General features: G+C 42.7%; 3 protein-coding genes across 3 annotated transcripts; 1 reads left to right on the top strand and 2 right to left on the bottom strand.

The window, feature by feature from the left end:
- Nucleotides 1–1,894: 1,894 nt before the first annotated feature.
- On the bottom strand, nucleotides 1,895–4,493 carry EAF02_003243 (uncharacterized protein; the record flags this gene model as incomplete). Its single annotated transcript, XM_038899291.1, has 4 exons — nucleotides 1,895–2,570; nucleotides 2,626–3,294; nucleotides 3,346–3,566; nucleotides 4,110–4,493. The coding sequence occupies 4 exons, from the start codon at nucleotides 4,491–4,493 to the stop codon at nucleotides 1,895–1,897; spliced, it is 1,950 nt and encodes a 649-aa protein (XP_038761579.1).
- A 1,784-nt stretch (nucleotides 4,494–6,277) lies between these two features.
- EAF02_003242 (uncharacterized protein) lies at nucleotides 6,278–7,051 on the bottom strand (the record flags this gene model as incomplete). The annotated part of the gene is made up of 2 exons (XM_038899290.1): nucleotides 6,278–6,417; nucleotides 6,535–7,051. 2 exons carry the CDS (start codon nucleotides 7,049–7,051, stop codon nucleotides 6,278–6,280), a joined length of 657 nt encoding a protein of 218 aa, XP_038761578.1.
- A 15,702-nt stretch (nucleotides 7,052–22,753) lies between these two features.
- Nucleotides 22,754–23,686, top strand: EAF02_003241 (uncharacterized protein; the record flags this gene model as incomplete). The annotated part of the gene is made up of 2 exons (XM_038899289.1): nucleotides 22,754–22,770; nucleotides 22,879–23,686. 2 exons carry the CDS (start codon nucleotides 22,754–22,756, stop codon nucleotides 23,684–23,686), a joined length of 825 nt encoding a protein of 274 aa, XP_038761577.1.

The raw sequence follows: 23,686 nt of genomic DNA, 5'->3' as shown, positions 1-23,686 counted from the left end.
AGAGCTTAAATTTAGGATTATAGATGACAGATGGGAGATGAATGAGAGATGAGAGGTCAGAAATGATAAAAAGCGATGTATGTATCTATGTATGTGATTCCAAAGTAGCACATTTAGAATATGTACCATGCATACCTATACATCAAGAGATGAGCATTACACTCTCCTTTCCCTCAAATGAAGAGTTTAACATTCAACATTCAATATGAGATACTCACCCACCCATCCATCTACCTCGCTTCTCTAACGTATATACTGTATATACAGTAACATCACAAATATAAGCGAAGATAAGTAGCGTGGGATTTTCTCGGTTGCCATCTTATTATGTGATATGTATCTAAGTATTTAGGTAGGTAGGTAGGTATGTAGGTAGGCGTTATATGATGATGTGATATGATGTGATGTGATGATGTGATGATTTTGATTTTGATTTGAATATCGATTTGAGCTATATATTCCTACCTGCAAGCTCTGTAAACTCTGTCATGCTATGCCATGCTGTACTATGCCATATCATACTATATCATCATTTCACATCATCATTTCATACTATCATTTTATATTATCATTTCACATCATCATTTCACATCATCATTTTATATCATCATTTTATATCATTATATATATATCTTTAAAGTTGTATAATAATAAATATAATAGAATTATATAGTTTTAATATTATGCTTATAATAATTTTGTTTAGATGTTTAGTCAGATGTATATATAGGTATATTAATAATTGAATGAATAGTTGGATGGATAGTTGGATGATAGTTGGATGGATAGTTGGATGGATAGTTGGATGGATAGTTGGATGGATTGATGATAGATGTGGATGTGGATGCGGATGTAATTGTAATTGTAATTGTAATTGTAATTGAATTGTATTGTAATTGTAATTGTAATTGAATTGTAATTGTAATTGTAATTGTAATGGTAATTGTAATTGTAATTGTAATTGTAATTGTAATTGTAATTGTAATTGTAATGAGGATGTATATTCATTTACTCATCTTTCACCAAAAACAGATCAAATTAACCATAAGGACTGTCTCCGAAGGAGGGAAAAACGGCCGGAAAGTGAGGAAAATACAGCAAACTCGGAGGATCCCGCACCTATAAGCCTCGCCTACGTCCACAGCCCCCCCACCCTCACCCCACCTCCCCCCCGCTCCCTCTCCATCTCCCTTCTCCCTTCCCTCTCATCTCCCTCGCCCTCTCCCTCTCCCTATCCTCTCCCTCTCCCTCTCCCTCTCCCTCTCCTCTCCCTCGCATTATCCATCCCTTCTAACTTGTCCATTCCTCCTCCATTCCTCCTCAATAACTCCACCATTTTCCCCTCCATCCTTCCTCCTTCCTCTCCAAAACAAAACAACCTCTCTAATCTCTAATTTCTCCTTTCGAATTTCCCATGCGCAATAACATTTTATTTCCATAATTCCATAATCTCCATCATTCCATCATTTATCCGCCAGTCTTTCATTCCTTCATTCCTTCATTTCTTCATCATATATTAAACTAATCTAATCTAAACTAAACTAATCGATACTAAACTAAACTATGTACGAATAAGTAAGTGGTATCTCGGAACGCGAAACGAGAAACGAGAATTTTATTTTCAAAAGAGAGAGATATGACGCAATGCAATAGAATGCAATGCAATGCACTTCGAGGAGGGTATGTCAATTAGAGAAAGAAAGGGAAAAAGAACGAAAAGAAAAGACCCAAAAACAACAAACAAAAACAATAAGACACAAATAAAGCAAACAATCCAACCAACACCCTGCTCAAACACCAAAAAGCGAAAATGCATTCATTCATTCATAATCATATCCAACGACCTCTCCTCTCCTCTCTCCTCCCCTCCCCTATTCTCCTACACCCCCACCCCCTAATGAAACTCCAACCTCACAATACTAAACAGCATATTCTGCAACACATGCACCATAACCACCACACCCGTCGGCAACAATTCCGGCCACGCGGCCAAATCTCTCTTCCCCTCCGCCGTCGCATTAATTTTCCATCCCCACCAAAGAATTCTCCTCGTGATCCAGCCCGCGACAATTTCACATCCCCACGTCACAACCGACGCGTAGAACGTGAGGCGGAAATCGTATTGCGGGGGTGCGTTTAATGGAGGGGAGTCCGAGGCGGGGAGATGATGAGGAAGGTGTGGGATGGAAGGGAAGAATTTGTGGGTGATAGAAGAGAGGGTTTGGTTTGTTGGTGGAGTGATTGGAGTATCGAAAGCGAAATAGGGGTAAACGTCTTTGTTAGCGCCGTAGTGGAGGACTAAGATACTTCCTAGGAAAGTAAGCATTGAGACATTTTCGGTCAAGCCGCGGAGGAAGATGTTTCGAGTGCAAAATTTTTGATATGCGGTATATGATTGACCATTCAATCCGAGAAGTGCGAGGAACGAATGAAAGGGTGCGGATATTGTAAGTGGGGCGAGGAGAATCAAGAATGAAGAGGACATTATTTGGAGATAGATGAATTGTTGTGGTGATCGAAGACGAGCATATAAAGCGCGGACGTAAGTTTGGTAGGTGAGAGCGAAGTAGCTTAGGGATCATGTTAGTAATTTTCCGAGGAAATTTACGAATTAGGGAATCTTACAGTTTAAAAATCCAACCAAGGGGGTAACTGTCTACTCTTTCTCCCTCGTTACCCCCTAAAATCCACCCACATAATCCATCCAATAGATGAACCGTCACAACCCAACTATAAACATATACAAGCGTTTCAATCGTGCTATGTGGTAGTGTTCGCAAATATATCTCTGCATAAGTTTCTCCCAGTAGGTAAGTCAATATAGCTATTAGTAGAGCCGAGCAAAACCACATAAATCTCACAAAACTTGCTGGCAACCAACGTTTTCTCAACATAAGTTGAGCATCTCTTGATCGATAAATATCATCTGATGCTAAAGCCACCTCTAAAGAAGTATTTGGATCAAAAGTACTGTGACTTCGAATAACATTTGCTCTTCGTGGTCGATCTCTTGCATTTATTGTATCGCTATCACCTGTCCACCATGAAGAAGTAAAAAGTCGTTGAGTTTCCGAAAGAGGATTACGTAAACCGAGATGTCGTTCATGATTAAGGAGGATAGCAAAAGCAACTAATAATGGCATTGCCATGGCGAAGAATGTCCAGCATATCCACGCTGTGTTGTGTGATGTGATATATCGAAGTTCGGGTATACAATAAAAAGGTATTGGAGCTGCTATTGACATTGCGGCAATAATAGAGACTGTGAGGGGAAACCCAAGACTTTTAGGCCACCTAGTATATGTTAGTGTATATAAAGATCAACTCCAAGAAGCTGAAACATACCAATTCAGCGAATAAATGTTGAAGACTTTCGTAATCCACATTAATGCTGTTATATTATAGAAACCATAATATACGAATAGAAAGAACCAAAAGTTAATTTCAACTCTAGCTTCTCCGTGACCTGGTATCTTGTGTCCAAAGATGGCTAATGGTGAATCCACTATGTTGTCGTCATCTGGAAATTCGTATTGTGGAAATGGTAGCGCACACCATGCAACAGCCTAGTATTCTCGAATGATTAGTAAAGCTCTTCAATATATCTGTACATTCGTAACTTTTTAAGAAATACACAAATAAAACATGACAGCTTTTCCGCATGACGCTCCGCTGGCCCTCCGGGAGCCACTGCCGTGGAGGCCGACTAGCATATTATAAGGAAACTCTCGAGCGCAGCGAGCTATGGGGGTTTGGGGGCTAGCCCCCATAATCATTTACCCAACAAAGACATTGGCTTAGGTGCAGAATAGTATAGTGCGGGATAACAAAAGCAGAAAGGTTTTGACATTGAGGAATTCCCACTCATTGTATCACCATCTTTCTTTACCGACCCAAGCCACTACAGCATAGGTAGAAAATTAGAAGATGGGATATCAAGAACCGTAAGAACATTGGCCTAGAAGCATTGCCTCATCCATCAAATCTTGCGCCCATAAAGATCCTCTCATAAACCAAAATTTTATCCCCTCCAATCTCCACCGCATATACATCCTTATTCCAGTCTCTAAACCCAAAAAACCAAAAAAAACCCCCTCCATCTCACTCACCAAAGCACTCGGCGCCCCAACCAAAACCCCCCACCTCCACCACCACCTCTCCACGCACCCCGCCACACTCCTCTGCTTCGGCTCTATCCACGTATCCCTAAACTCTCCTCCCCATTTCCTCACCCTCCCTCTCCACCCATACACACCCCCCTCCTCCTCCTCATCCCCATCACAATAATATCCATCTACTCCTCCCTCATCCCCCTCATCTCTGCCTCCAAACGCGCCGCCAAACCCATCGATCGAAAACCCTAAGAGAGATTTCCTGCGCGTGCGCCCATTCGTGGTATACGCATTTGGCACTGCGCGGAAGCGACCCAGCAGGGGAGAAGATTCGGTTTGGAAGCGGTCGCGTCCCTGGTCGAAGGTGAAGAAGGAAGGCATTTATTTATTTCTTTCTTGCAGGTTATTCCATGAGATGGGTAGGGTATCAGTATTGGATGTATCAGACTGAATGTGTTGGATCGGAAGGAAAGTCAGTCTATCGAGATCCGAAATCGATCCTCCTGAATGCAAGAGTGGATTGATGAAGTTTGTATCGGTGTGTTGTATGTATATGGATGTATGTATGTGTATGTATGTGTATCGTGAGAAGTTACAATTGAGACGGTAGTCGTAACTGTATATTGTATTATCGAATCCGAATCCAACTTTCGTATACGATAGGAAAGAAACAATACAAACAAACAAGCAAACAATACAAACCAAGCCAAAAGGAAGCAGAGAACCTTTATGTATGCGCAGAGAAAAGTTCTTGAAATTTGAAATTTATGTATGTGTATATGTATATACCCTTGATCTTAGACACAAATCGCAGATTGCAGACCAAAACCGAAATAACCGTAAGGAGAGAAATATTTTCTCAAGGTGGTAATATATAACGGAACCTTATTAATTAGATGGAGGGAGTGAAAGTACTCCGTAAAGTTCTTCTCCCACTCCTCTCTCCATCTTCACTCACCCTCCTCACCGAAAGAGAGAAATTATTTCAACAAGGCTGGCGCCGCAGCCGGGGTGGATTATTTATTTGATTTGTTTATTTACCAAGGAAGGGTGCGCCATCTGCCCAATCACAATCAAGCTGGGATTCGAGTATCTCGAGAGTGCTCCGTCGGCATGTAGGGGAATTCTTTAGGACGAAGTTTATTTGGGTTGGATTTCCTTATCGGTGAGAGCTTGCTTGATGGATGGATGCATTGATTTGATTGATTTGATGGGTGGATGGGTGGGTGGATGGCTTGAGCTTACTTTTGAGTCTCCAGCTACGAAGTACTCGTACTAGACAAAATGAAGAAAAAAAGTGGGATTTTGGAGGGGTGAACCGTGAGAGAAATGTGAAGTGGGATGAAGCCTGGTGATATGATGTGATTACATGAATTCTTTGTGACAAAATGGATTTTTGGGAAGATTGGGAAATTGGGAAATTGGGATGAGAAGGATGGGGTACGTGATTTGTGTGTGTGTTGTCTGGTGTGTTAATGTTGTGGGTTCGGTGGTGGCATCTTATAAGATTACATCTTTCGAGGGGTGGATGGGATGGCACGCGAGACTGTGTAGATATACTAGGTGGGTGGCAGAGAAGACATGACGGGATCAGAGGAAAGGGAAGGGGAAGAATAGGAAGAAGTCACAGGTGATACTTGGATTCATAGGTGTGGCTTTGAAGTTATCTGAAAATAGGTATACACATGTGAATATGTGAATGTATGGATTGATAGATGCTCATAGATGATATATATGATATTGTATGCTAAGGTAAGATAGATGACTTGGATTGAATGTAGAGTTTCGCATTGGATTTGGCCATATTTCTGTTTTGTTCTGTTCCCATTCATCCATCCATTCATCCGTCCATCCCAAATCCAAAAATTATCCAAATCGATATCAAGATATTATTTGATCCAAAGTCAATATCCCTACTCTTATCTTCGCTGAACACTCTCCGCTGATGGAGTATCAAACCCAAGATAAAGATATCCGGCACTCGTATGCAAAAGTCCTCCCTTTCGTAAAGAAACCATTTCCCCCTCTGGTTAACCTCCTCGTGCAAGCAATCCCCCTCGTCATGTATAATGCAATGCTGTCTATGTGATGAATATACCTGGTACCCTCAACCAACGCCCAACAACATGTTTTGTGACTTTTGATTCCCACTCCCTGATGAGTATTTAATCGCGTAATAATGTTGCGACGGGAGCGGAAAGTTTGTCACGTCCTTTCAAGAAATCCAATTCCAAAATAAATAAATATCCCATACAGTGTCCACCGAGCTGTTGGACAAGTTTTCCGGCAGCTTGGGCACTTCCTCCTAGAATGAAATATTAGTATATATATTCATATTTATGTTCGTCAAGAACACTCATTCCACCAGCCTGTGTAAATTCTTGTGGGTGAGTGATTGATCGATCGATCAGATAAATCTTACCAGTAGCAATGATATCATCTACAACCAAAACTGATTGTCCTGGTTTGATAGCATCCTTCTGAATTTGGAAATAATCCTGACCATACTCCTTCTCGAAGCTTGCCTCTTCCGTTGGACCCGGCAACTTTCCTCTCTTTCTGACGGGAGCAAATCCAGCCCCTAATCTCAAAGCCAGCGAGGGACCAAACAAGAATCCTCTGGCATCCAAACCCACAACCACATCTGGCTTCTTTCCTCCATTCACCAACAAGACTTGCAATTCGAGCGCGCGGATTAAAGATTCGTGAAGATCGTGGTTGGCAAAGAGCGGCAAGATATCGACGAAATCGATGCCGGGGATGGGAAAGTCGGGGAAGTTTCGCAGGGCCTTGCGTAATTTTAAGGTGACGCTGGAGAGTTCGGTGGAACGGGTGGTGGACTCGGACTCTCGTCTCTGGGAGGCATCGTGGATTTCTTCAGTAGGATGGGCGTTGGGAAGTGGTTGATTTGACTCTGGGGATTGTGGGGAAGTCGACATGGTGAAGAGAGAAGAGAGAAAGCAAAAAAAGGGAAAGGGAAAAAAGAGGATGGTACGTGATGTATTTTGGTTGGGTATAATAGAATAATAATACGGACCTAGGTACCAAGCAAGAAATTGGATTTAACTCGAAAGGAAAAAAAAAAATCAAAAAATCTTTAATAGGAATATGCGAAAAATGCGAAATGCGGCGACCCTCGGGAAACTACTGGTTAGATTGAATTTTTGGAGGGGTAAGGTTGTGTGTGTGAACTAATCACATAAGACGACTAGGTACGGGAAGGACTAGGACTAGGGCATCTGGTGCAGGGACTAGGACACTCTTCATGCAAAAGATGGTGAAGTGATAGGTGACGGATTGGCTGATGGATGGGCGAGGGATAGATGAATGATAGGTGATGGACATACATTTTTCAATGATCCAACGCAATGCGGTAAAAGATGACTTGGTTGTTGGGTGGTTTATTCTGAATCATGTGTGTATACAGATTAGGCGAGCTAGGTTTGTTACATACCGTATATTGTGTATGTAGGTAGGTAGGTATATGTATGTATGTGTGTATGTGTGTATGTGTGTACATTGTATGTATATATGTATGTATGTATATGTATATGTATATGTACCTATGCATGCTTACTGCAAAGTTATCTAGTCTGTCTGCTTGCTGCATTTATGAAGCGGTGGACGTTTTGATATTGGCATTGATATCGAATTAGAAGAGGGAGGGCCAATGTGAACGAGGCATGGGAGAGAATATGATACTACCGGTGGACCATCAGAGAATACTATCTAGGTAAGAATAAGTGACCAGCTATTCTCGTCTTACTTTGTCTAGACTTGTATACTTCGATTAACAAATACAATAGAGTGAGAAGAGGGAATCTATAATAGTAAATAAGAACATATAGAACTCGAAAGTTACAAGTTTCTTGGTCTAATCAGCTTAGAGTAGATACTATTGTTACCATCATCCATCACACATGAAAGCTTCTTCTTTTCTGTCCTCTCCTCCCCTTTCCTTTTCTCTCTCCAATAGAGCGAAGCGAAGAAGCCTCCACGACAGTGGCCAAGCGGAGCGTCGTGTAAGTACATATGCAGTATGGAGTATGTACTTTCTATTCATATATAAAGAGTAACCTTGGAAATCATGTAACGATGTACTATATGCTGCATCTTTCGCAGTAGGTCTGAGTGTTAGTTTATCATATACAAAACATCACATTCAGATTATATATGAAAGTATATATTTGAATCTAAAATGACAATAACTAGGTAGCTATGGGATTATTTTGCTATGGGACTACTTTGAAAGGTCAATCAGCCGTATGTATATATTTGTTCATCCACTACTCACAATTAACATATATATCATATCGAACTCCCTCACAAACGATTTTTCAATGATGGAGGGGTAATTTTCCCATGTTGGCTGTAAGGTGGGATGGGATAAATAGGATTGAAATGATATCTGTCTCCGATTGGTTCATTCTACTCTTTAGATTACTCATCCAACTCATCCAAACCATCCATACCATAATTACCTATCATCCATATCATCCACTCGAGCTATCAAATCAAAGTCCATTAGCTATCTGACTAGGTAGGTACGAGTAGTCATTGATGTATTATTAAGTTTAACTTTTACTTTGACTTTGACAGCGCACCCCCCTCTCGTTTCCTTTTCATCCAGCCAGACCGATACAGAGAGATCATTAGTGAACTTGGTATGGTTACATATATTTCCCAGTATTTACCTGCATAGTACTCCGTAAGTCACCTTGCTCTATTTATATTTACGAATCAAAGTGGCATACGAAACAAAGCAGATAGACCGTTGAACTGAAATCACATGATATGGGATGTGATGTGATGTTACAGCTCCATCGAGATCGGTTGGGATTTGACATTTATCCCCTTCGATTCCGATAGATGGATATCATGTTAGAGCTATCACATACTATCACATAACCCAGGCATGGCAACCATATTCGGTCTGACTCGAATCACTTGAGAGAATAGACACTTGTGCCTTTTGCCTATTTTTATCGTCAGATCTATCCCCGGTAGGTAGCGAATGGCTATATCAATCAATGTATTCGGACCTATCATTCATTCATACATGTTATCTCTCTAACCTTATCCGGATTTCTTGAGCCGCTTCATTCATATTCTTCCCTAGGTAGGTGTGTAAGATACCATCCATCATCCATCCATTCATCACCCTTCTCCCTCTCATTTCCACATGTCTCCAAGAAAATGACTGTGTTTGTGTTGGGGAAAGATTGGGTACAGAGAAGAGAAATGTATTGGTATTGGGTTTCCATCACTAACAAAAACTTGATGAGGTGATATTAATACCCAATCATAAACCCAAAAGGAAGAAACTGAATGCGCTTCGTCTTGATGTGCAACCATCCCTCAACATTCTCCCCCTCCTTCCCCGTTGTGGCTGAACGGGAAGAAAATATACACTGCGCTGTAAGCAATAAGTTGTGGATATCTTCACATGTTTTGATGATTAACCTTGAAGGGGAGAGAGGAGGTCATTTAAAAGCATTTCGATACGGAACTACCTATCTATGGCAACATCTTTGCTAACCAAAAACACGAACAGGTAAGATTACAATATCACTAGTAGAATTTGGCACAACCTTTCAATCTTTCCATCTTGATGCATATGTTACCTATATCATATATGCATTCTTCCTTCCAATTTGTTATATTTCGTTGTTAGAACCCCCGCATAAATCACAACTTATAATACAGAGAAACGAGTATGTGTCGTGAAGTACTTAGTCCAGCAAACTTCTGTGTGTCAAAAAATCTCCATACATGCAATCCTATGCTATCCACGTCAGGAAAAGAGTGACGACGTACTCATGATGCATGGGTTTCCACAACACCACATGTGAAAGCGCGACATACTCCGGAGTGTGAGTTTGTATCATTCTCGGCTTATCGATAAGATATTCCTCTATCTTTCTTGACCGCTCATATTACGCACTGCACTGCACAAGTAGACTCGATTAATAACGGTTAGCATGTTGTTTTGTTATGTTAGCATGTTATCCGGAAGAACACGAACGACTCTTGGAACGAGGGGTACCTTACCTCGAATGAGAAAATTATTTTCACCGGAAATGGTAACGATGAGTCTAGATTGTGAGAACCACACTTTCTTCGGACTCTCCATCGGTCTTTCTTTTCCTTTCCTTTAGAATTCAGATTCCACGTGTCTGTCCGTCTGTCTGGCTGGCTGGCTGTTCTTGTGGATGAAGTTTTCCGATGCTTGAAACAACCATAGAGCGAACCACATCCCCCACCCATTACGCAGTGTCTCGTTTCTTCGGCAAGTCGGGTAATCAAATCACTACACAGAGGACCTACCGCACTTCCATAAATTATCCTCTCGATTTCTATACATAGACCGACAATGTGTTAGAACTCTGGAACCTGGTGAACTCTTGTAAGACTCGAGACACGAAGATGCATGGGCTTCGGAAACCCAAATTCGGACCTTAAAATACCCGGCTGGTAGATAGACAGGTAGGTAGGTAACCTTAAATTGCAAACCCGTCGAATCACATTCACAAATCAACATCCCATCACACAACCCCGAACTCGGCAAACGAAAAGTAGATAGCTACCTGGTACTTGAACGTTGGAATATGAATCGTCCAATAGCGGTGGAGATGAGACGAGACTCGATGCCTTACATACCTACATACATACGAGTAGTACAGTACCTGCAGAGGTGATCACGCTAGTGCTTTTATTCCTCTGATGATTTGTCGTTCTGGGCCCGAAGATGTTGAGTCCATCGTCTGGTGTGTTTGTAGCCAATACCTACCTATCTATCTACCTCGTTGCAGTACGGAGACGGAAAGGTGCATGGCTTCGAGTGGGCAGTATTCCGAGTGGTTTGGTGTGTATGTCCTGGCGGTGTGAGGGCTTGGTTTGATTAGTGAGTGTGGTCGTGATAGGTCATGATACCTAGGTCATGATATCTGGGAAAGATCATTTGGGGTTGGAGATATTCACACGGTGCATGAATGTTGAAGATGGGGATGGAGATGGAATTGGTGATGAATTTTTGATTTTTGAGAACCGAGATTGATGTTTGCACTATTCCTTCATATTCAGTCTTCACCATCTTTTCTTTTCGCCTGATTCGAGTAGTTCTTCAGAATGAGATTACCTATCATATTAGTCTCCTTCTTTCTCTACGGAAAAGAGACGAAAGCTTAACTACTCATGCCTTGCGGGATAGATCATATTACTTAGGTAAATGAAAATTCTCCTACTGTTGACTCCTATTACTTCCCACTCGTTTAATTACAACGACATTTCAATCAAGTGTCTGGATGCCATGTATGTAGCTCTTACTACAAACATCTCATCGGAATAACATCCCACATCATAATACGTACTCAATTGCAGAAGTTTGTCGTAAGAGCTTAGTATTCAAATATGATATTCTTCTCGTTATTTAATTGGAAACAGCCAATTCAGGATTTAGCAATGGTCGATTTGCATAAGAGGAACTTTTCAGTAAATATATAAGGAGTTCACTAGCTATATGGTAGGCGTTACTTATTCGCAATCATGAGGTTAGATAGAGGAAAGAGAGCGAGAGGATAGGATTAGCTATTCGTTTGTTTATACATACATACATTCATTCACCAGCTAGCTATAGCTAGGTACCTAGGTACCTAAATATTGATGTGATCTCAAAATATCTGGTTTGTGGTGTGGATCTGGTAATGAGACGGGATGATGATACACAATTACCTACCTACCTACTCTCGCTAGATACCTAGTGCCAATCACTGCTTAGCTTAATGTTTTTTGTCGTTTGTTTTTTTTTTTTTTTTTTTTCTTTTTTTGTGCATTTTGAGGTGTGGACAAACGGATTGGGTGAGCATACTCTTGTTTGCACACCTGCTCGAAATGAAAGTTGAAATATCGAGCATATGATTTCTATACATAGGTACCCATAAACCTCAAATTTAATGGCATACCTAGAGGCTAGAGATGTGGTGAAATTTTAATTGGTCTGAGTAGTGAGAAATATTGGGAATTTGAATTTTGAATTTTGAATTTTGAATTTTGAATTTTGAATTTTGAATTTTGAATTTTGAATTTTGAATTTTGAATTTTGGGGGTGGGGATGTGGTATTGGAAGATACGGTGTGGATTCGGGGGATATTAGATGCTTGTATGTGTTGTGTGCGAGATGTTAAGTTGTCTTGGGTGTGAGGGAGGGAGGTAGGGAGTGAGTGAGCTTGATGGTGAAAAGAAAGATATATTCTCAAAAAAAAAAAGAAGAAAGAAAAGTTGAAAATTGAAATATGGGAAGAGGAAAGTGGAAAGTGGAAAGGGGAATAGGAAAAGTGGAAAGGGGCATGTTATGAGATTAGATTAGATTAGATGGGGATGAGATGGTATGTAGAGGAGAGAATGGAGGATGGAAAGTAGATGGGTGAGTGTGGGATGAAGATGCTTTTGGGTTGGGGTGGTGATGGGTGAGGAGGATTTAGGAAGGGGGATTTAGGTAATGGTTAATCTGTCTAGATTGAGTAGATGAGAAGATGAGTGGTGATTGGTGATTAGCTGGGGGTTTAAAGAGGAGGAGTGTGAGTTCTGGGGACTTGGGAGTAATACACATTATGTACTGCTTAATACGTGCACGAAGTGTTATGAATGAGAGATGTTGACCGGACTTGAGAGATATATTGAGGTGTATCACAGGGTGGTCGAGTAGAAGTTTTTTCTTTCTTTCTTTCTTTCTTTCTTTCTTTCTTTCTTCTTTTTTTTGAGAATATATCTTTCGTTGACTGAGACTGACTAACTTGTCTACTGTACACATCTTCCTATTTTCTACCTAGTTCACGGGATTCGCACAATATTCATTTTTGAATCTACATCATGCTTATATGAGGGTATAAAATTCATCATTGTCTACTATATAAATGAAAGCAAGAAAGTAGACAACATATTTCATACACGAAAATTCTCCCCCAAAACGAATTTTCTTTTCCACATTAGTTTTGCGTTCGATATTGGGGGAGTCTTTGACGTTAAACAGATGAATCTAATCTGTATAAGATTGCACTCGTATATCTATCTCTTTCTCTTTCTTGACCCTTTTCTCCTCGAGAATGGAAAGGAAGGAAAACTTCTTTCTCTGAAATGACTGAGGCTTCCACAGGTTCTCCTGGCTTGGGGAGCTCTACTAATTTTCCCCAGTGACAGGAGTTGAAGCTTCACTTGAGACCACTAGAAAGATGAACCGACTGCAAATACATTTCCTGGAATGTATGCCGGGGTAGGTGCTTTGTTTTTAAAAGCTGGATTGGGAAAAATAGTCAACCTATCATGTGTGTGGTGAATTTATTGTCGAGAAGGTCTGAAAGATGACTTGAAGATTGGATTGGATTGGTGATTCAACACTTCGAAGTAAGCTGCATCGAAGTAACGATCGATGGTCAAGCCGAGATCAGCACAGACAATTGATCGCAAGTGAAATGACGTAGATCGGCGAGTCTGCTGTGACGAGAAAGAGGTAGAGTGCAGTCAAGGATCAGAAGAGGTCTGTGGTGTGAATAGCAGAGCACTTTTCTTCCTACGCCTCGTCAACGTCAGGTGGAGGACAGTCTTCATTGTCGTGGTCATCGTGGTTCAAAGGAATGCCACGCTCCTCATTTTCATCAGATCGCTCGTTCATTAGGAGCATGTACAGCCTAGCAATTGGGCTGTCTTGCTTCCTGGAGATCGCATTCGCCGTTCTCCTCAGTACTTCATCTCTCCCCTCTTGTTTCACCAGTGGCATCTTCCCCACCTCTAATCTCCCCTCCTGACACACTCTCTCGACTAGTGAAAGATACGAGATTTTTCCCTCTTGTTATGGATTGTAGGCTGAGAAGGAATAAAGTGCGAGGCGGAGGAATCCATCGACTCGGAACGGTTCATGGAGACCCGGCAATATAGCCTGGTACGGACCAATGGGCCCTGGGGAGCCGCCAACATTGATTCTGTCGGACGTTCTCCTCAGGGTACCCGCTGGAACCGCACCGCAACACGAAAGTTGCTGTTTGATACAGCATATTATAAAGACATTGAAGAGGATGATTGAGAGCATATCAGCTCTGATGGAAGAACGGGAGTTGTGAGTTTCCTACCAAACAACAGTTACAGTACTGCGCTGAAAGAGGATAGAATAAAGAGCATAATCTTGGACAATGTCCATCATAGCATCTTGTTCGTCCCCCAGCAGAGTCCCGACTTTGAAAACTGGAAAGCGACCGGACAATATCCGCCTGGGCACTTCCTGCCTCATACATCAAGGGTCCGAGCATGTCCCAAAGAAACATTGCTTCATGTGATTTGTGAGCAAATCCTTGCGGAATACTACGCAGTCAGGAGAACTGACGACGAACTTAACAAACGCAGATTGCTCGGCGACAAATTTTTGTCGCTTCTTGGAAGATTTAACGATCGGTGAAGATCGTGGTTTGAGAGTTCTATGAACAATTAAAAGGCAATTGCGGGAGCGGTTTTCTGCAGCTGCATTCATGAAGAAAATGAGTTGATTGCATTTAGAATCCGAGGAACAACCATGTTGCTGTTGTTGGCGCAAATGGAATAAGATCGAATAGCAGACAGGACACAGCGAGATTTCTGAGAGAGAAACCGACGCAGAAAAACTAGAATCGAATGGCAGACAGAGCAGCACCAGTCCTGCGAGAGCAGTCGACGAGGTGTATGCGGTCCCCAGAAGATCATATGAAGGCGTTGGGAACCTCGGTCAAGGGAGGCACAGCCGCCACCAGTCCTGCGAGAGCAGGTCGACGAGGCTCGCAACTTCGCTTCATTGATTTTCTATATAACCGCTCATCGCCGTTGATGAAATACTTGTCCGCGGTATCCTCGCTATGTTAGAAGCTTGATGAAGGCGTTGGGAACCTGGACGAATAGGAACACAAGGGCCACCAGCTCTGCGAGAGCTGTCGCGAGGTGAGTTCAGTAGTTATTAAAGACATTGAAGATGTGTTTTGAGGACCAGCAGACAGAGCACAAACCTGCGAGAGCTGTCGCGAGGTGAAGTTGACTATCGTGGAAACTTTTGGGATGAAGGCGTTGGGAACCTAAGAGAGAAAGCACAGCCACCAGTCCTGCGAGAGCAGTCGGCGAGGTGAGTTCGATAAATATTAAAGACATTGAAGATGTGTTGTAAGGACCAGCAGGCAGAGCACACACCTGCGAGAGCTGTCGCGAGGTGAGTTCGGTAGTTGTTAAAGACATTGAAGATGTGTTGTGAGACCACATGGAAAGTGGTAATCGCACTATCATTTGCATCTTGATGGTGTTGGTGCGAAAACAATTGATTCTGGACTCTGACAGGTATGTACCACGTTTCACAGCAGATGATGTAGTAGTATGATGGATCACTATTCGTGATTAGTGATATGCTGAACATGGAAAGGGAAGAACAAACTTTGTAGTTCCAATGCATCAATTACGACGACGTGGTGATTCACCAAATTACTTCTTTGTATTGATTGCCTTTGAACTTGGTGCTCCAGACGTAAGTTGATGTTCGCTGCCCGGTGTGTATCTGCTTGCTAAGATTACTATTAGTCATGATATCTAAAAAATGAAGTTTGTACTTGATTCACTGATGTAGGAAGTGAAGGTTTGATGTTACTTACAACAATCGAACTGCTATTGCGTCATCACCGAGTGGACACAGAGAGATGTCGCGGTTCTGATTCAGAAGACGACTATTTAATCAGTGATTGAAAGCAAAGAGTTGGAGTTGATTTCATACCATAACCACTGGCATTTCCAGTCTATTGATAAAAGTCGGGTTATGGCGAGCTCGCAATGTATCTTGGTAGACTTCTCGAAGCTTTATATGAGAGGATGAAATTGCAGTAAAGGAATGTTCTCCGTGGTAAAATATCATCTGGTAAAAGTTTATTGATATGCCGCTTAGAAAAATAAAATCAGTAGGAAGCAGTTTTAAATTGGGGTTGATGGGAGGAGGTATTTAGAGGGGGAAGAAAAGCGCTAGTCAGGGCTGGCTTTTCTAGATGGAAGTTAAGGAGAAAGCCAAGAAGCCAATTCTTTGAAATCAAAGAGAATTCAAACTTCAGTAAACAATTAATTAGAATTAGAAGTTTGTGGGATTATTTTGGAACTAATTTTTCTGCTTAGTCGGCCATTCGAAGACTCTCACTGGATAAATCTTGTATACCCTCGAGGGTATCCTTAGCTCAGACAGAGTTTTCCTGGAATGATTTAAACCAACTTCTTGAATCTTCTTTGAGCTTCTAATCCTCTCCTCTTTCAATAACAAACTCATTCTCCTTCTTCATAGACACTTATTGTCAAGTCACAGCTTTGGTAAGACTATTCTGCCCCTTCCAAGATCTTCCCATCAATACTACTCCATCCCCAATTCGTAACAAAGCCTTCTTTTATAGATTGAGCGAATTTGATTCTAACTTCAGATCGAAATAGAAGCATTCTTTCCAGCACCTGGGCCATGGTCATGCGCCTTTACAAGCTGAAAGCAACTTCACTTGAGGAAATCGCCCTCGGTCTCTAGAACCTGTTCAACGCATCCAACTCCGTAGAGACCGAGGGTGATTGATATAGATTCAACAATCTCCTCATGGATTTCAAATGTAAGTGCTAGAATTTGTTTTCGTTTTTCGTGCGCTATGGCGGCAGTCCAGGTCATCATAAAGGTCATCAACACCCTTCTTCGATCTCGTCCAGGAGATACAGTGGAGACACAAATGTATCCTCAAAGCGCAAGTGGACCACATACACCCCAGCTACAATATCTTGGATTAGTTTAAAGTCCATTGCTTCTGTATCTGGCCTTGATACTAGGGCTTCAGTGAAGTGTATTCCAAAGTTTTTGTTTACACATTTGGCGATCTCTCTCTCTTCCACTCACTGCAGAAACCATGCTAACTTTGCTTTAGAAAACACCACCTACACCGGTGAACGCCATCAACACGTATATCTAAACGGTGAAACCTAGAAGCTACCACGCAAGTGTAAGCAGGAAATCTCGGCTTGAGAACAAACAACTAACAGAAGTAATGCAGATATTCCAGAACGTCACCATATTTGTTGCTTTGCGTGCTCTAAAATGTACGTACCCTGCCTCCGCCTTCTCTCTTCATTGTCAGCATAAGATTCTTGCTGTACACGTGCTTACTCACCCAAGCTCCAAAAGAGATCTTTCCAGCAACTGGGCCAAGCTATGCGGCTTTGGAAGCGGGGATCCAGACTCTGGGTGTTACCCAGAGTCTGGAGCTCCAATTACTTCACCATCCCAACAACAACCAGTCCATTCGCAACATGCACTGTTCCTGACCGTGAATGGGTCTCAAACGTTCTGAACGGTTATCTCAACGTTTCAGACGATTGGATCGTCCATGACGAGGCTTTCACCTTCTCTTGGTCGTCCAGAGAGTGTCAGCAATTTCTCGGCTCTGATCAACCACGATCGTAAGTTTGTTGCTCCTCCTAACCTGCTGTTCAGCAATATCTAATTCATTCTTCGCGGCTGCAGCAACGAAAGTATACTGCGGGCCACATGAAGCGGCATACAACAGGATATAAGCCTGCAGTGCCCTTGCTTCCCAACCTCTTTTGCTTTCGAGCCTAATACGCCGCAGACCTCACAGCCCTGTTTACATCAGCTTGCAGGTGCTGTGCTGTGTTGCTGAGTACTGAGAGGTAGCGCGAGAGATAGATATAATGGAAATAGTAGCGGTGGAATTAAGGGCACGAAAACTGAAGAGAGAACGGGAAGTCTCTTGAGGACGTGCCTGGATTCTTAATTCAATTAAGAAAAGGTCTTTATACTTGCCTTTCGACTGTCAGCCCTTCATCTTTCGACAACGTCAGAGCAAAGGTATGTCTAATAAATCTTGAATCTGCAGAAAACTTACTAATTTGTCTGCATAAAGCGAGCTTTCAGCTCCGACCAAGAGAATCTTATTTGATGCTGCCTGCTAGGCAGGATGAAGAAACTGGATTCGCGTCTTTCATTCTTGACACAGAGAACGACGACCTTTCAACCAAGCTTGAAGCATATGCCAAGCGCATGATGCTGCCGATGACAATGGTTGAAGCCGGTCCCCCAGTGGGCAGAGATTTCTAAAGCGGCGTGGATAATCACTGGAGAAAAGGAACCAGGACTTACTCAGAACGGATGAGCCAAAAAATAACATGGCAACTCTGGATTCGCAATGGCTTGCGCTCAAGGCGCAGTGACAGCAATGAATATTGGCACGACGAGAAGCAATCAATTGTGATGGAGACGGGTCTGACGTACTTGTTAGCATAAATACCGAGTAAAGCTCTGAGCTAGACAATGTTGATCTGAGACAGCACAGTACGAAGGCAAAGGCACGAAAGGCTCCGAGACCAGTGAGGGTGGCAATGAATTATATATTAGCAGTATTTTTTAGTTTCTGTACCAATAAACTGTGTTTACAGCAGCCGCTTCGGCGCGCCTTCTCGGTTTTACCTTTCGTGAAGCTGGTACTGTTGGCACTTGCAGAATTCCATTTTAAAATATGTGAATGGCAACTAACCATTTTTTCCTCAAAATGCAATTCTTTCTCGTTCTCCAGACCACCGCAAGAGAGACCGAGCAGACGTCTTTGAATACCTCGCAGTAATGAGTTATCCACTCCTCAATACCAGGAGTATAGCCTTGCTCACTTAAACTCAACTCGTCAACATGTGATCATTCAAAAATCTCACAGCATGCAGCAATGACGCCGTCAAACACCTCAGTAGCAACATAATCGCAACACGACCGAAATGTCAGTAGACTATATCTGGTCCTTGGTCGGCACTACCAACACAATCCTGAGTTATAATTACTGTTAGGATCCCCCAAGAGTCTGATGAATAGCAGCTACTTCGCAAGCCTCCGCCATTGCCGAAACTGCTCACTACCACAACGACCAACCACGTGAAGGGAAGTATAGTGATGACCGAAATCAACAAACTGACCTTTTGCATCCAAAGATTGTTCATCCCTTGCAAATAGAAGCTCGATGTGCCACCTCGATTGCACAATTACGAGTGGAGTTTGGAATCCCGTAAGCAAGTCAACGACCTGAATCGAGGACTCGTCTCCTCAACAATGTGAGTTTGTCTCAATCCTTCAAATTTGTTCCGTACTGACGATCCTTCAGTGAGGCAATGACAAAGCACCCACCTCAGCAGTCTTCAACGGCTCTTAGCAAAGCTACAGCCCTCAGGCCGGAGCAACTCCTGGTGGATCCCCAGGTATATCTCTGCAATCTGCATTTCGAAGCATCTAGGCCGCTTCATTTTTCGTGGTCAACTTGACCTACATTGAATCCTACGGAAATTATCAAATCACAGGTTCAAATCTCCCATTAAACATGGAATGGGTCGAATACCAAAGCGATTGTTACCACTGGTCGCTGTTCTGGCCTCGGATGACACAAAGCTCCAGGTTTCTATCCCCGATCATCTTCAAAAACATCATCGGCGGAGTTACAATATCCTATTTTCACTCACCGTCTCCGAGCACGACAAAGACAGCTAAAACTGCACTGGCAGTGACTAGGCACACTAGATTTTGGTTTGTAATGAGACTAGATATTGGTTTTTGCTTTACGCATATCATGGCTCTTGAGACATTAGAGCAATACAACAGCAGTGTTGCTGCACATCTAAGCAGTATACGAGTGACTCACAGCTAAGCCAATCAGCGCTGACAAAACTCTTGAAAAGAGGGTGGACTCTTCATCGGTAGCTGCACGGAGGCTTTGAGCGACGAAAGTAAACAAGAGAGTCATGACTCCATCAATCACTATGCGCGATGACAATTCTATCACTAATCCTCTCGGTCTTCCGACTTTCAACGGTCGATCACAATCGCAACTTCGATTAGAAGCTCCTCTGTCATTCAACAACTCACGATTCAGTTATCGTAGTCCTCCTATTATACTAGCTATAAAAAGCTCGTGCGAAACGTCTTGCAAACATTATCGGCATTCCAGCTTCTCAAAATAAAATCCAGAAAACTCAAGTTACCAATGTAAGTCTCCCTATACTACTTCAATAATTCAGTCGCTCATAATTCTTAGGTAAAAGAGAAGACCAAGGCAAAGAATGGCCAAGAATCAATGGCTCCCAAGAAGTTAGCTGGTTCTTCACTGATATCCTCTCAGTAACTCAATTTGGCATACTATCACCCGCGGTGTGATTGCGGGCCACATATCTTGGCAAAATTGATGTGCCCCATCATCTGGTAGCCGTGAAGACACTCTCAAAAATCCAACGGTCTATAACAAATACTATCAGTCGCCATGGAATTCAATGTGCAGCGATCTGTCCATGGCTGGTTCTGCTGCAACCCTGTTGTACCAGGACTGAACGATGTCACCCCACAGATGTTCTCTGCTCGAAGACTTCTTTACATGCCCGCTTACACATCTTACCTGCACACAGGTCATGGAAGAAGACTTGCCCTGGATTACCTGCCCTGGATTACCTGCCCTGGCTTGAGTGCAAGCTCCAGCCCAGGAAAAGTCGAAGGTGAGCTTACTGGGCGACGATTACGCTAGCCCATAGCGAAGCTCCCACAGAGACTCTTGGGTGCCAACATACATCCACCAACCCCACTTGGACCTACACCAGGTCGTTTTTCAATGAGAACCACACCGCAATAAGTCTCAAAACCTCTTTATATGACCGCTTACATGTCTTATCCCGTAAGTCAAAAAAAAATCAAAAAAAATCGATACGGATCAAGGTCTCTCAAAGCTTTTCTTTTGCTTTCGATCGCTACCAATACTTTTTTGGGTCTCGAGACTCTGCCCTTTGAATCACACTTTCAAAAGTCGAGCATCGGGCTCGGCAATGGGACTGCTCGATGGAGGAATGGGCTCGCCAACATTTCTCTGTTCACAGTCAATCGGTGCAACAATTAAGGATATCCAACCAGTTCCAATTCGCCAGAATGACTTTATTCGTGATGATGTCGATGTCTTAAACGGCTTTCGAACCACGTTGCGCACCGGAGAGCTTTGTTAGCAAGTTCATGCAAACGGTCCACCAATGCTAACAATTGAAAGCGGGAACTGCTCAGACATCGCAAGCGGGAATGGCATGTGGTAGGAAGTACATTGCGCATCTGGCAAGATCAGGGAATGCCATGTGATGGCATGTGCCGTATTTTGAAATTTTTCCCCAGATTGCTGTCGAATTGCAAATAAGACCTGGGTCATGTTCAAAAATCTCCATTGTGAGCTGCCGAGAAATGATTCGACAATTTTTGCTGCCAGTCTCCGACCTGTGTACAAGAGTGCAAAGCTGACTACAAGTATGCGACTGGTCGCAACAATTGGCAGTACTGTCAAGTATTTGCTGCACTACCTTAGCTCAAGAACTCGCCATTGTAGAGGGTGAAGATCACGAACTGGAATTCCATTTGAATTGTACAAAGTCAGGCCTAAAATCAAGTATGCCAGTGCCTTGTCAAGCAAAGCCCCTCTTGGGTCAACAATTCCTTCCTTAAAGTTTACAATCGGGGTGGCCGAAGGCAAAAGCCACGAAAGCTCTACGCTGCCATCTGACATTGGAGAGCTTCTTTACATGACCGCTTACATATGCAAAGTCCGAGAAGTCGAGAGATTCTCGACGGAAGCCTTGGGGCTCATAGCTATCCATGTGCTCAACATCGAACAAATCAGATGTTATCGGTGAAGCACATCCAGGCTTGTCTTCCGATACCAGATTTGGCGTTTTGGTATCAAGCCAGGATCGAAATGCAGGGCGTGCTGGCAATCTACATCGAGGAGGCTCTGATCGTGGAAGAGGTAATCAGCACTGTGGCGGGCGTAGTGGCCGGAAGCTCTTTTGGACAACGAAATTCTTCCTCTGTGTTCGAAAAAAGAGCATTCGATACATAGAAATGTAGCGCCTGGAAATGAAGGGGAAGTGAAGGAAGGCAGTTATAGCACAGAAAAAGGTTAGATATCAGAAACAAAAAACAAATACAAAAATTGATACCGAACTTCCTGTTTTCATAAAGTGGACAATGATGCACTTACACCTGAACTCTTCATCTCTAGGTGGGTCTTTTGCTTGATGTGACAGAAAGTTGCGATTGATACTCCCAATCCATTCAAAGATACCATTATTCTCTAGTGGAATTCCTAGATTCTCGCAGACACAAAGCTCTTTGATACCATGAATGAACTTCTTCAAATGGGTAGAACTGACGTAAAAACAAAATATCACAGGTTTGGTTGTGATGTCAAAAGAATAGACAGATCAAAACAAACAAAATTTCGATGGTGAGAGATTGACGCTATTTACCCGAAGCTCCTCCGAACAATAACCCCTGGAGCTTGTACTTGGGTTTAAATATCTATGTTTGTACATCCATTTGAGTGAATCTGTTGCCTTCAAGTGGCTGTCTTTTTTATGTTACTAGACTACTAAAGTTTAGTATCCTGAATTCCTTATCACCTCAGAATAAATCCAACTCGCAAAGAGAGTAAGACTCAAAGGTGGTTTGCAAAATTTTCACCCGATTTCGGATTGGCAACTGCAGACAACAATAAGAAGATTATTGTGTCACGTTCTACATCACTACAAACGCTCTAGAGTCTATACCAATCATGAGCGTCAAAACTGAGTAAGCTATGAATTCTTCTAGTCAAGAACATATAACCAAGCAGATGATTCACCAATTCCATCAGAGATTATGCTCTTCCAACACGAAGAAACATACTAATCATCCCAGATTCCCTCCCATCCGAGCATGTCTCTTCGACATGGACGGTCTCCTGATAAACACCGAGGACATGTACACCCTATGCGCCAACCATGTTCTCGCCAAATACAACCGTCCTCCCCTCCCTTGGTCTATCAAAGCCAAACTTATGGGCGTCCCCGGCGGATCCACCAGTTCCGTCTTCATAGATTGGGCCCAACTACCTATTTCCAAAGAACAGTACGCGTTAGAGCAACGCGAACAACAAAAGCTCCATTTTCCCTCCTGTAAACCCCTACCTGGCGTTGAAAAGTTGCTCAAGGATTTGAGTACGGCACGTGATGTTGAGGGGAATAAAGTACATATAGCGTTGGCGACGAGTAGTGAGAAATACAATTTTGGATTAAAGACTAGTAAAGAAGAGACTAGGAGGTTGCTTGAAGTTTTTGGAGAAGGAAGGAGGGTCTTGGGAGATGATCCGAGAGTAGAGAAGGGGAGGGGAAAGCCGGCACCTGATATTTATTTGTTGGCTTTGAGGCTGATTAATGAAAGTTTGGGGGAGAACGAGAAGCCAATTCAACCAGAGGAGTGTCTTGTATTTGAGGATTCGGTGCCGGGTGTAGAGGCGGGGAGGAGAGCTGGGATGAAGGTTGTTTGGGTTCCTCATGAGGGATTACTTGCAGAGTATAAGGGACAAGAGAAAAAAGTGTTGGCTGGGAGAATGGGTATGATGGTTGGGAATGAAGAGCAATTGGGTGAAGTTGATGACGGTTGCGGCCAGCTTCTTCCCAACTTGGAAGATTTTCCTTATGAGACATATGGTATTGTCGTTTCGTAG

Source organism: Botrytis sinoallii (assembly GCF_014898435.1).
Source record: "Botrytis sinoallii strain Bc 23 chromosome Unknown BSIN_004, whole genome shotgun sequence".
Lineage (NCBI taxonomy): Eukaryota > Fungi > Ascomycota > Leotiomycetes > Helotiales > Sclerotiniaceae > Botrytis > Botrytis sinoallii.
The sequence above is the reverse complement of the archived record's forward strand: the minus strand, read 5'-3'. Positions and strand labels throughout refer to the sequence as shown.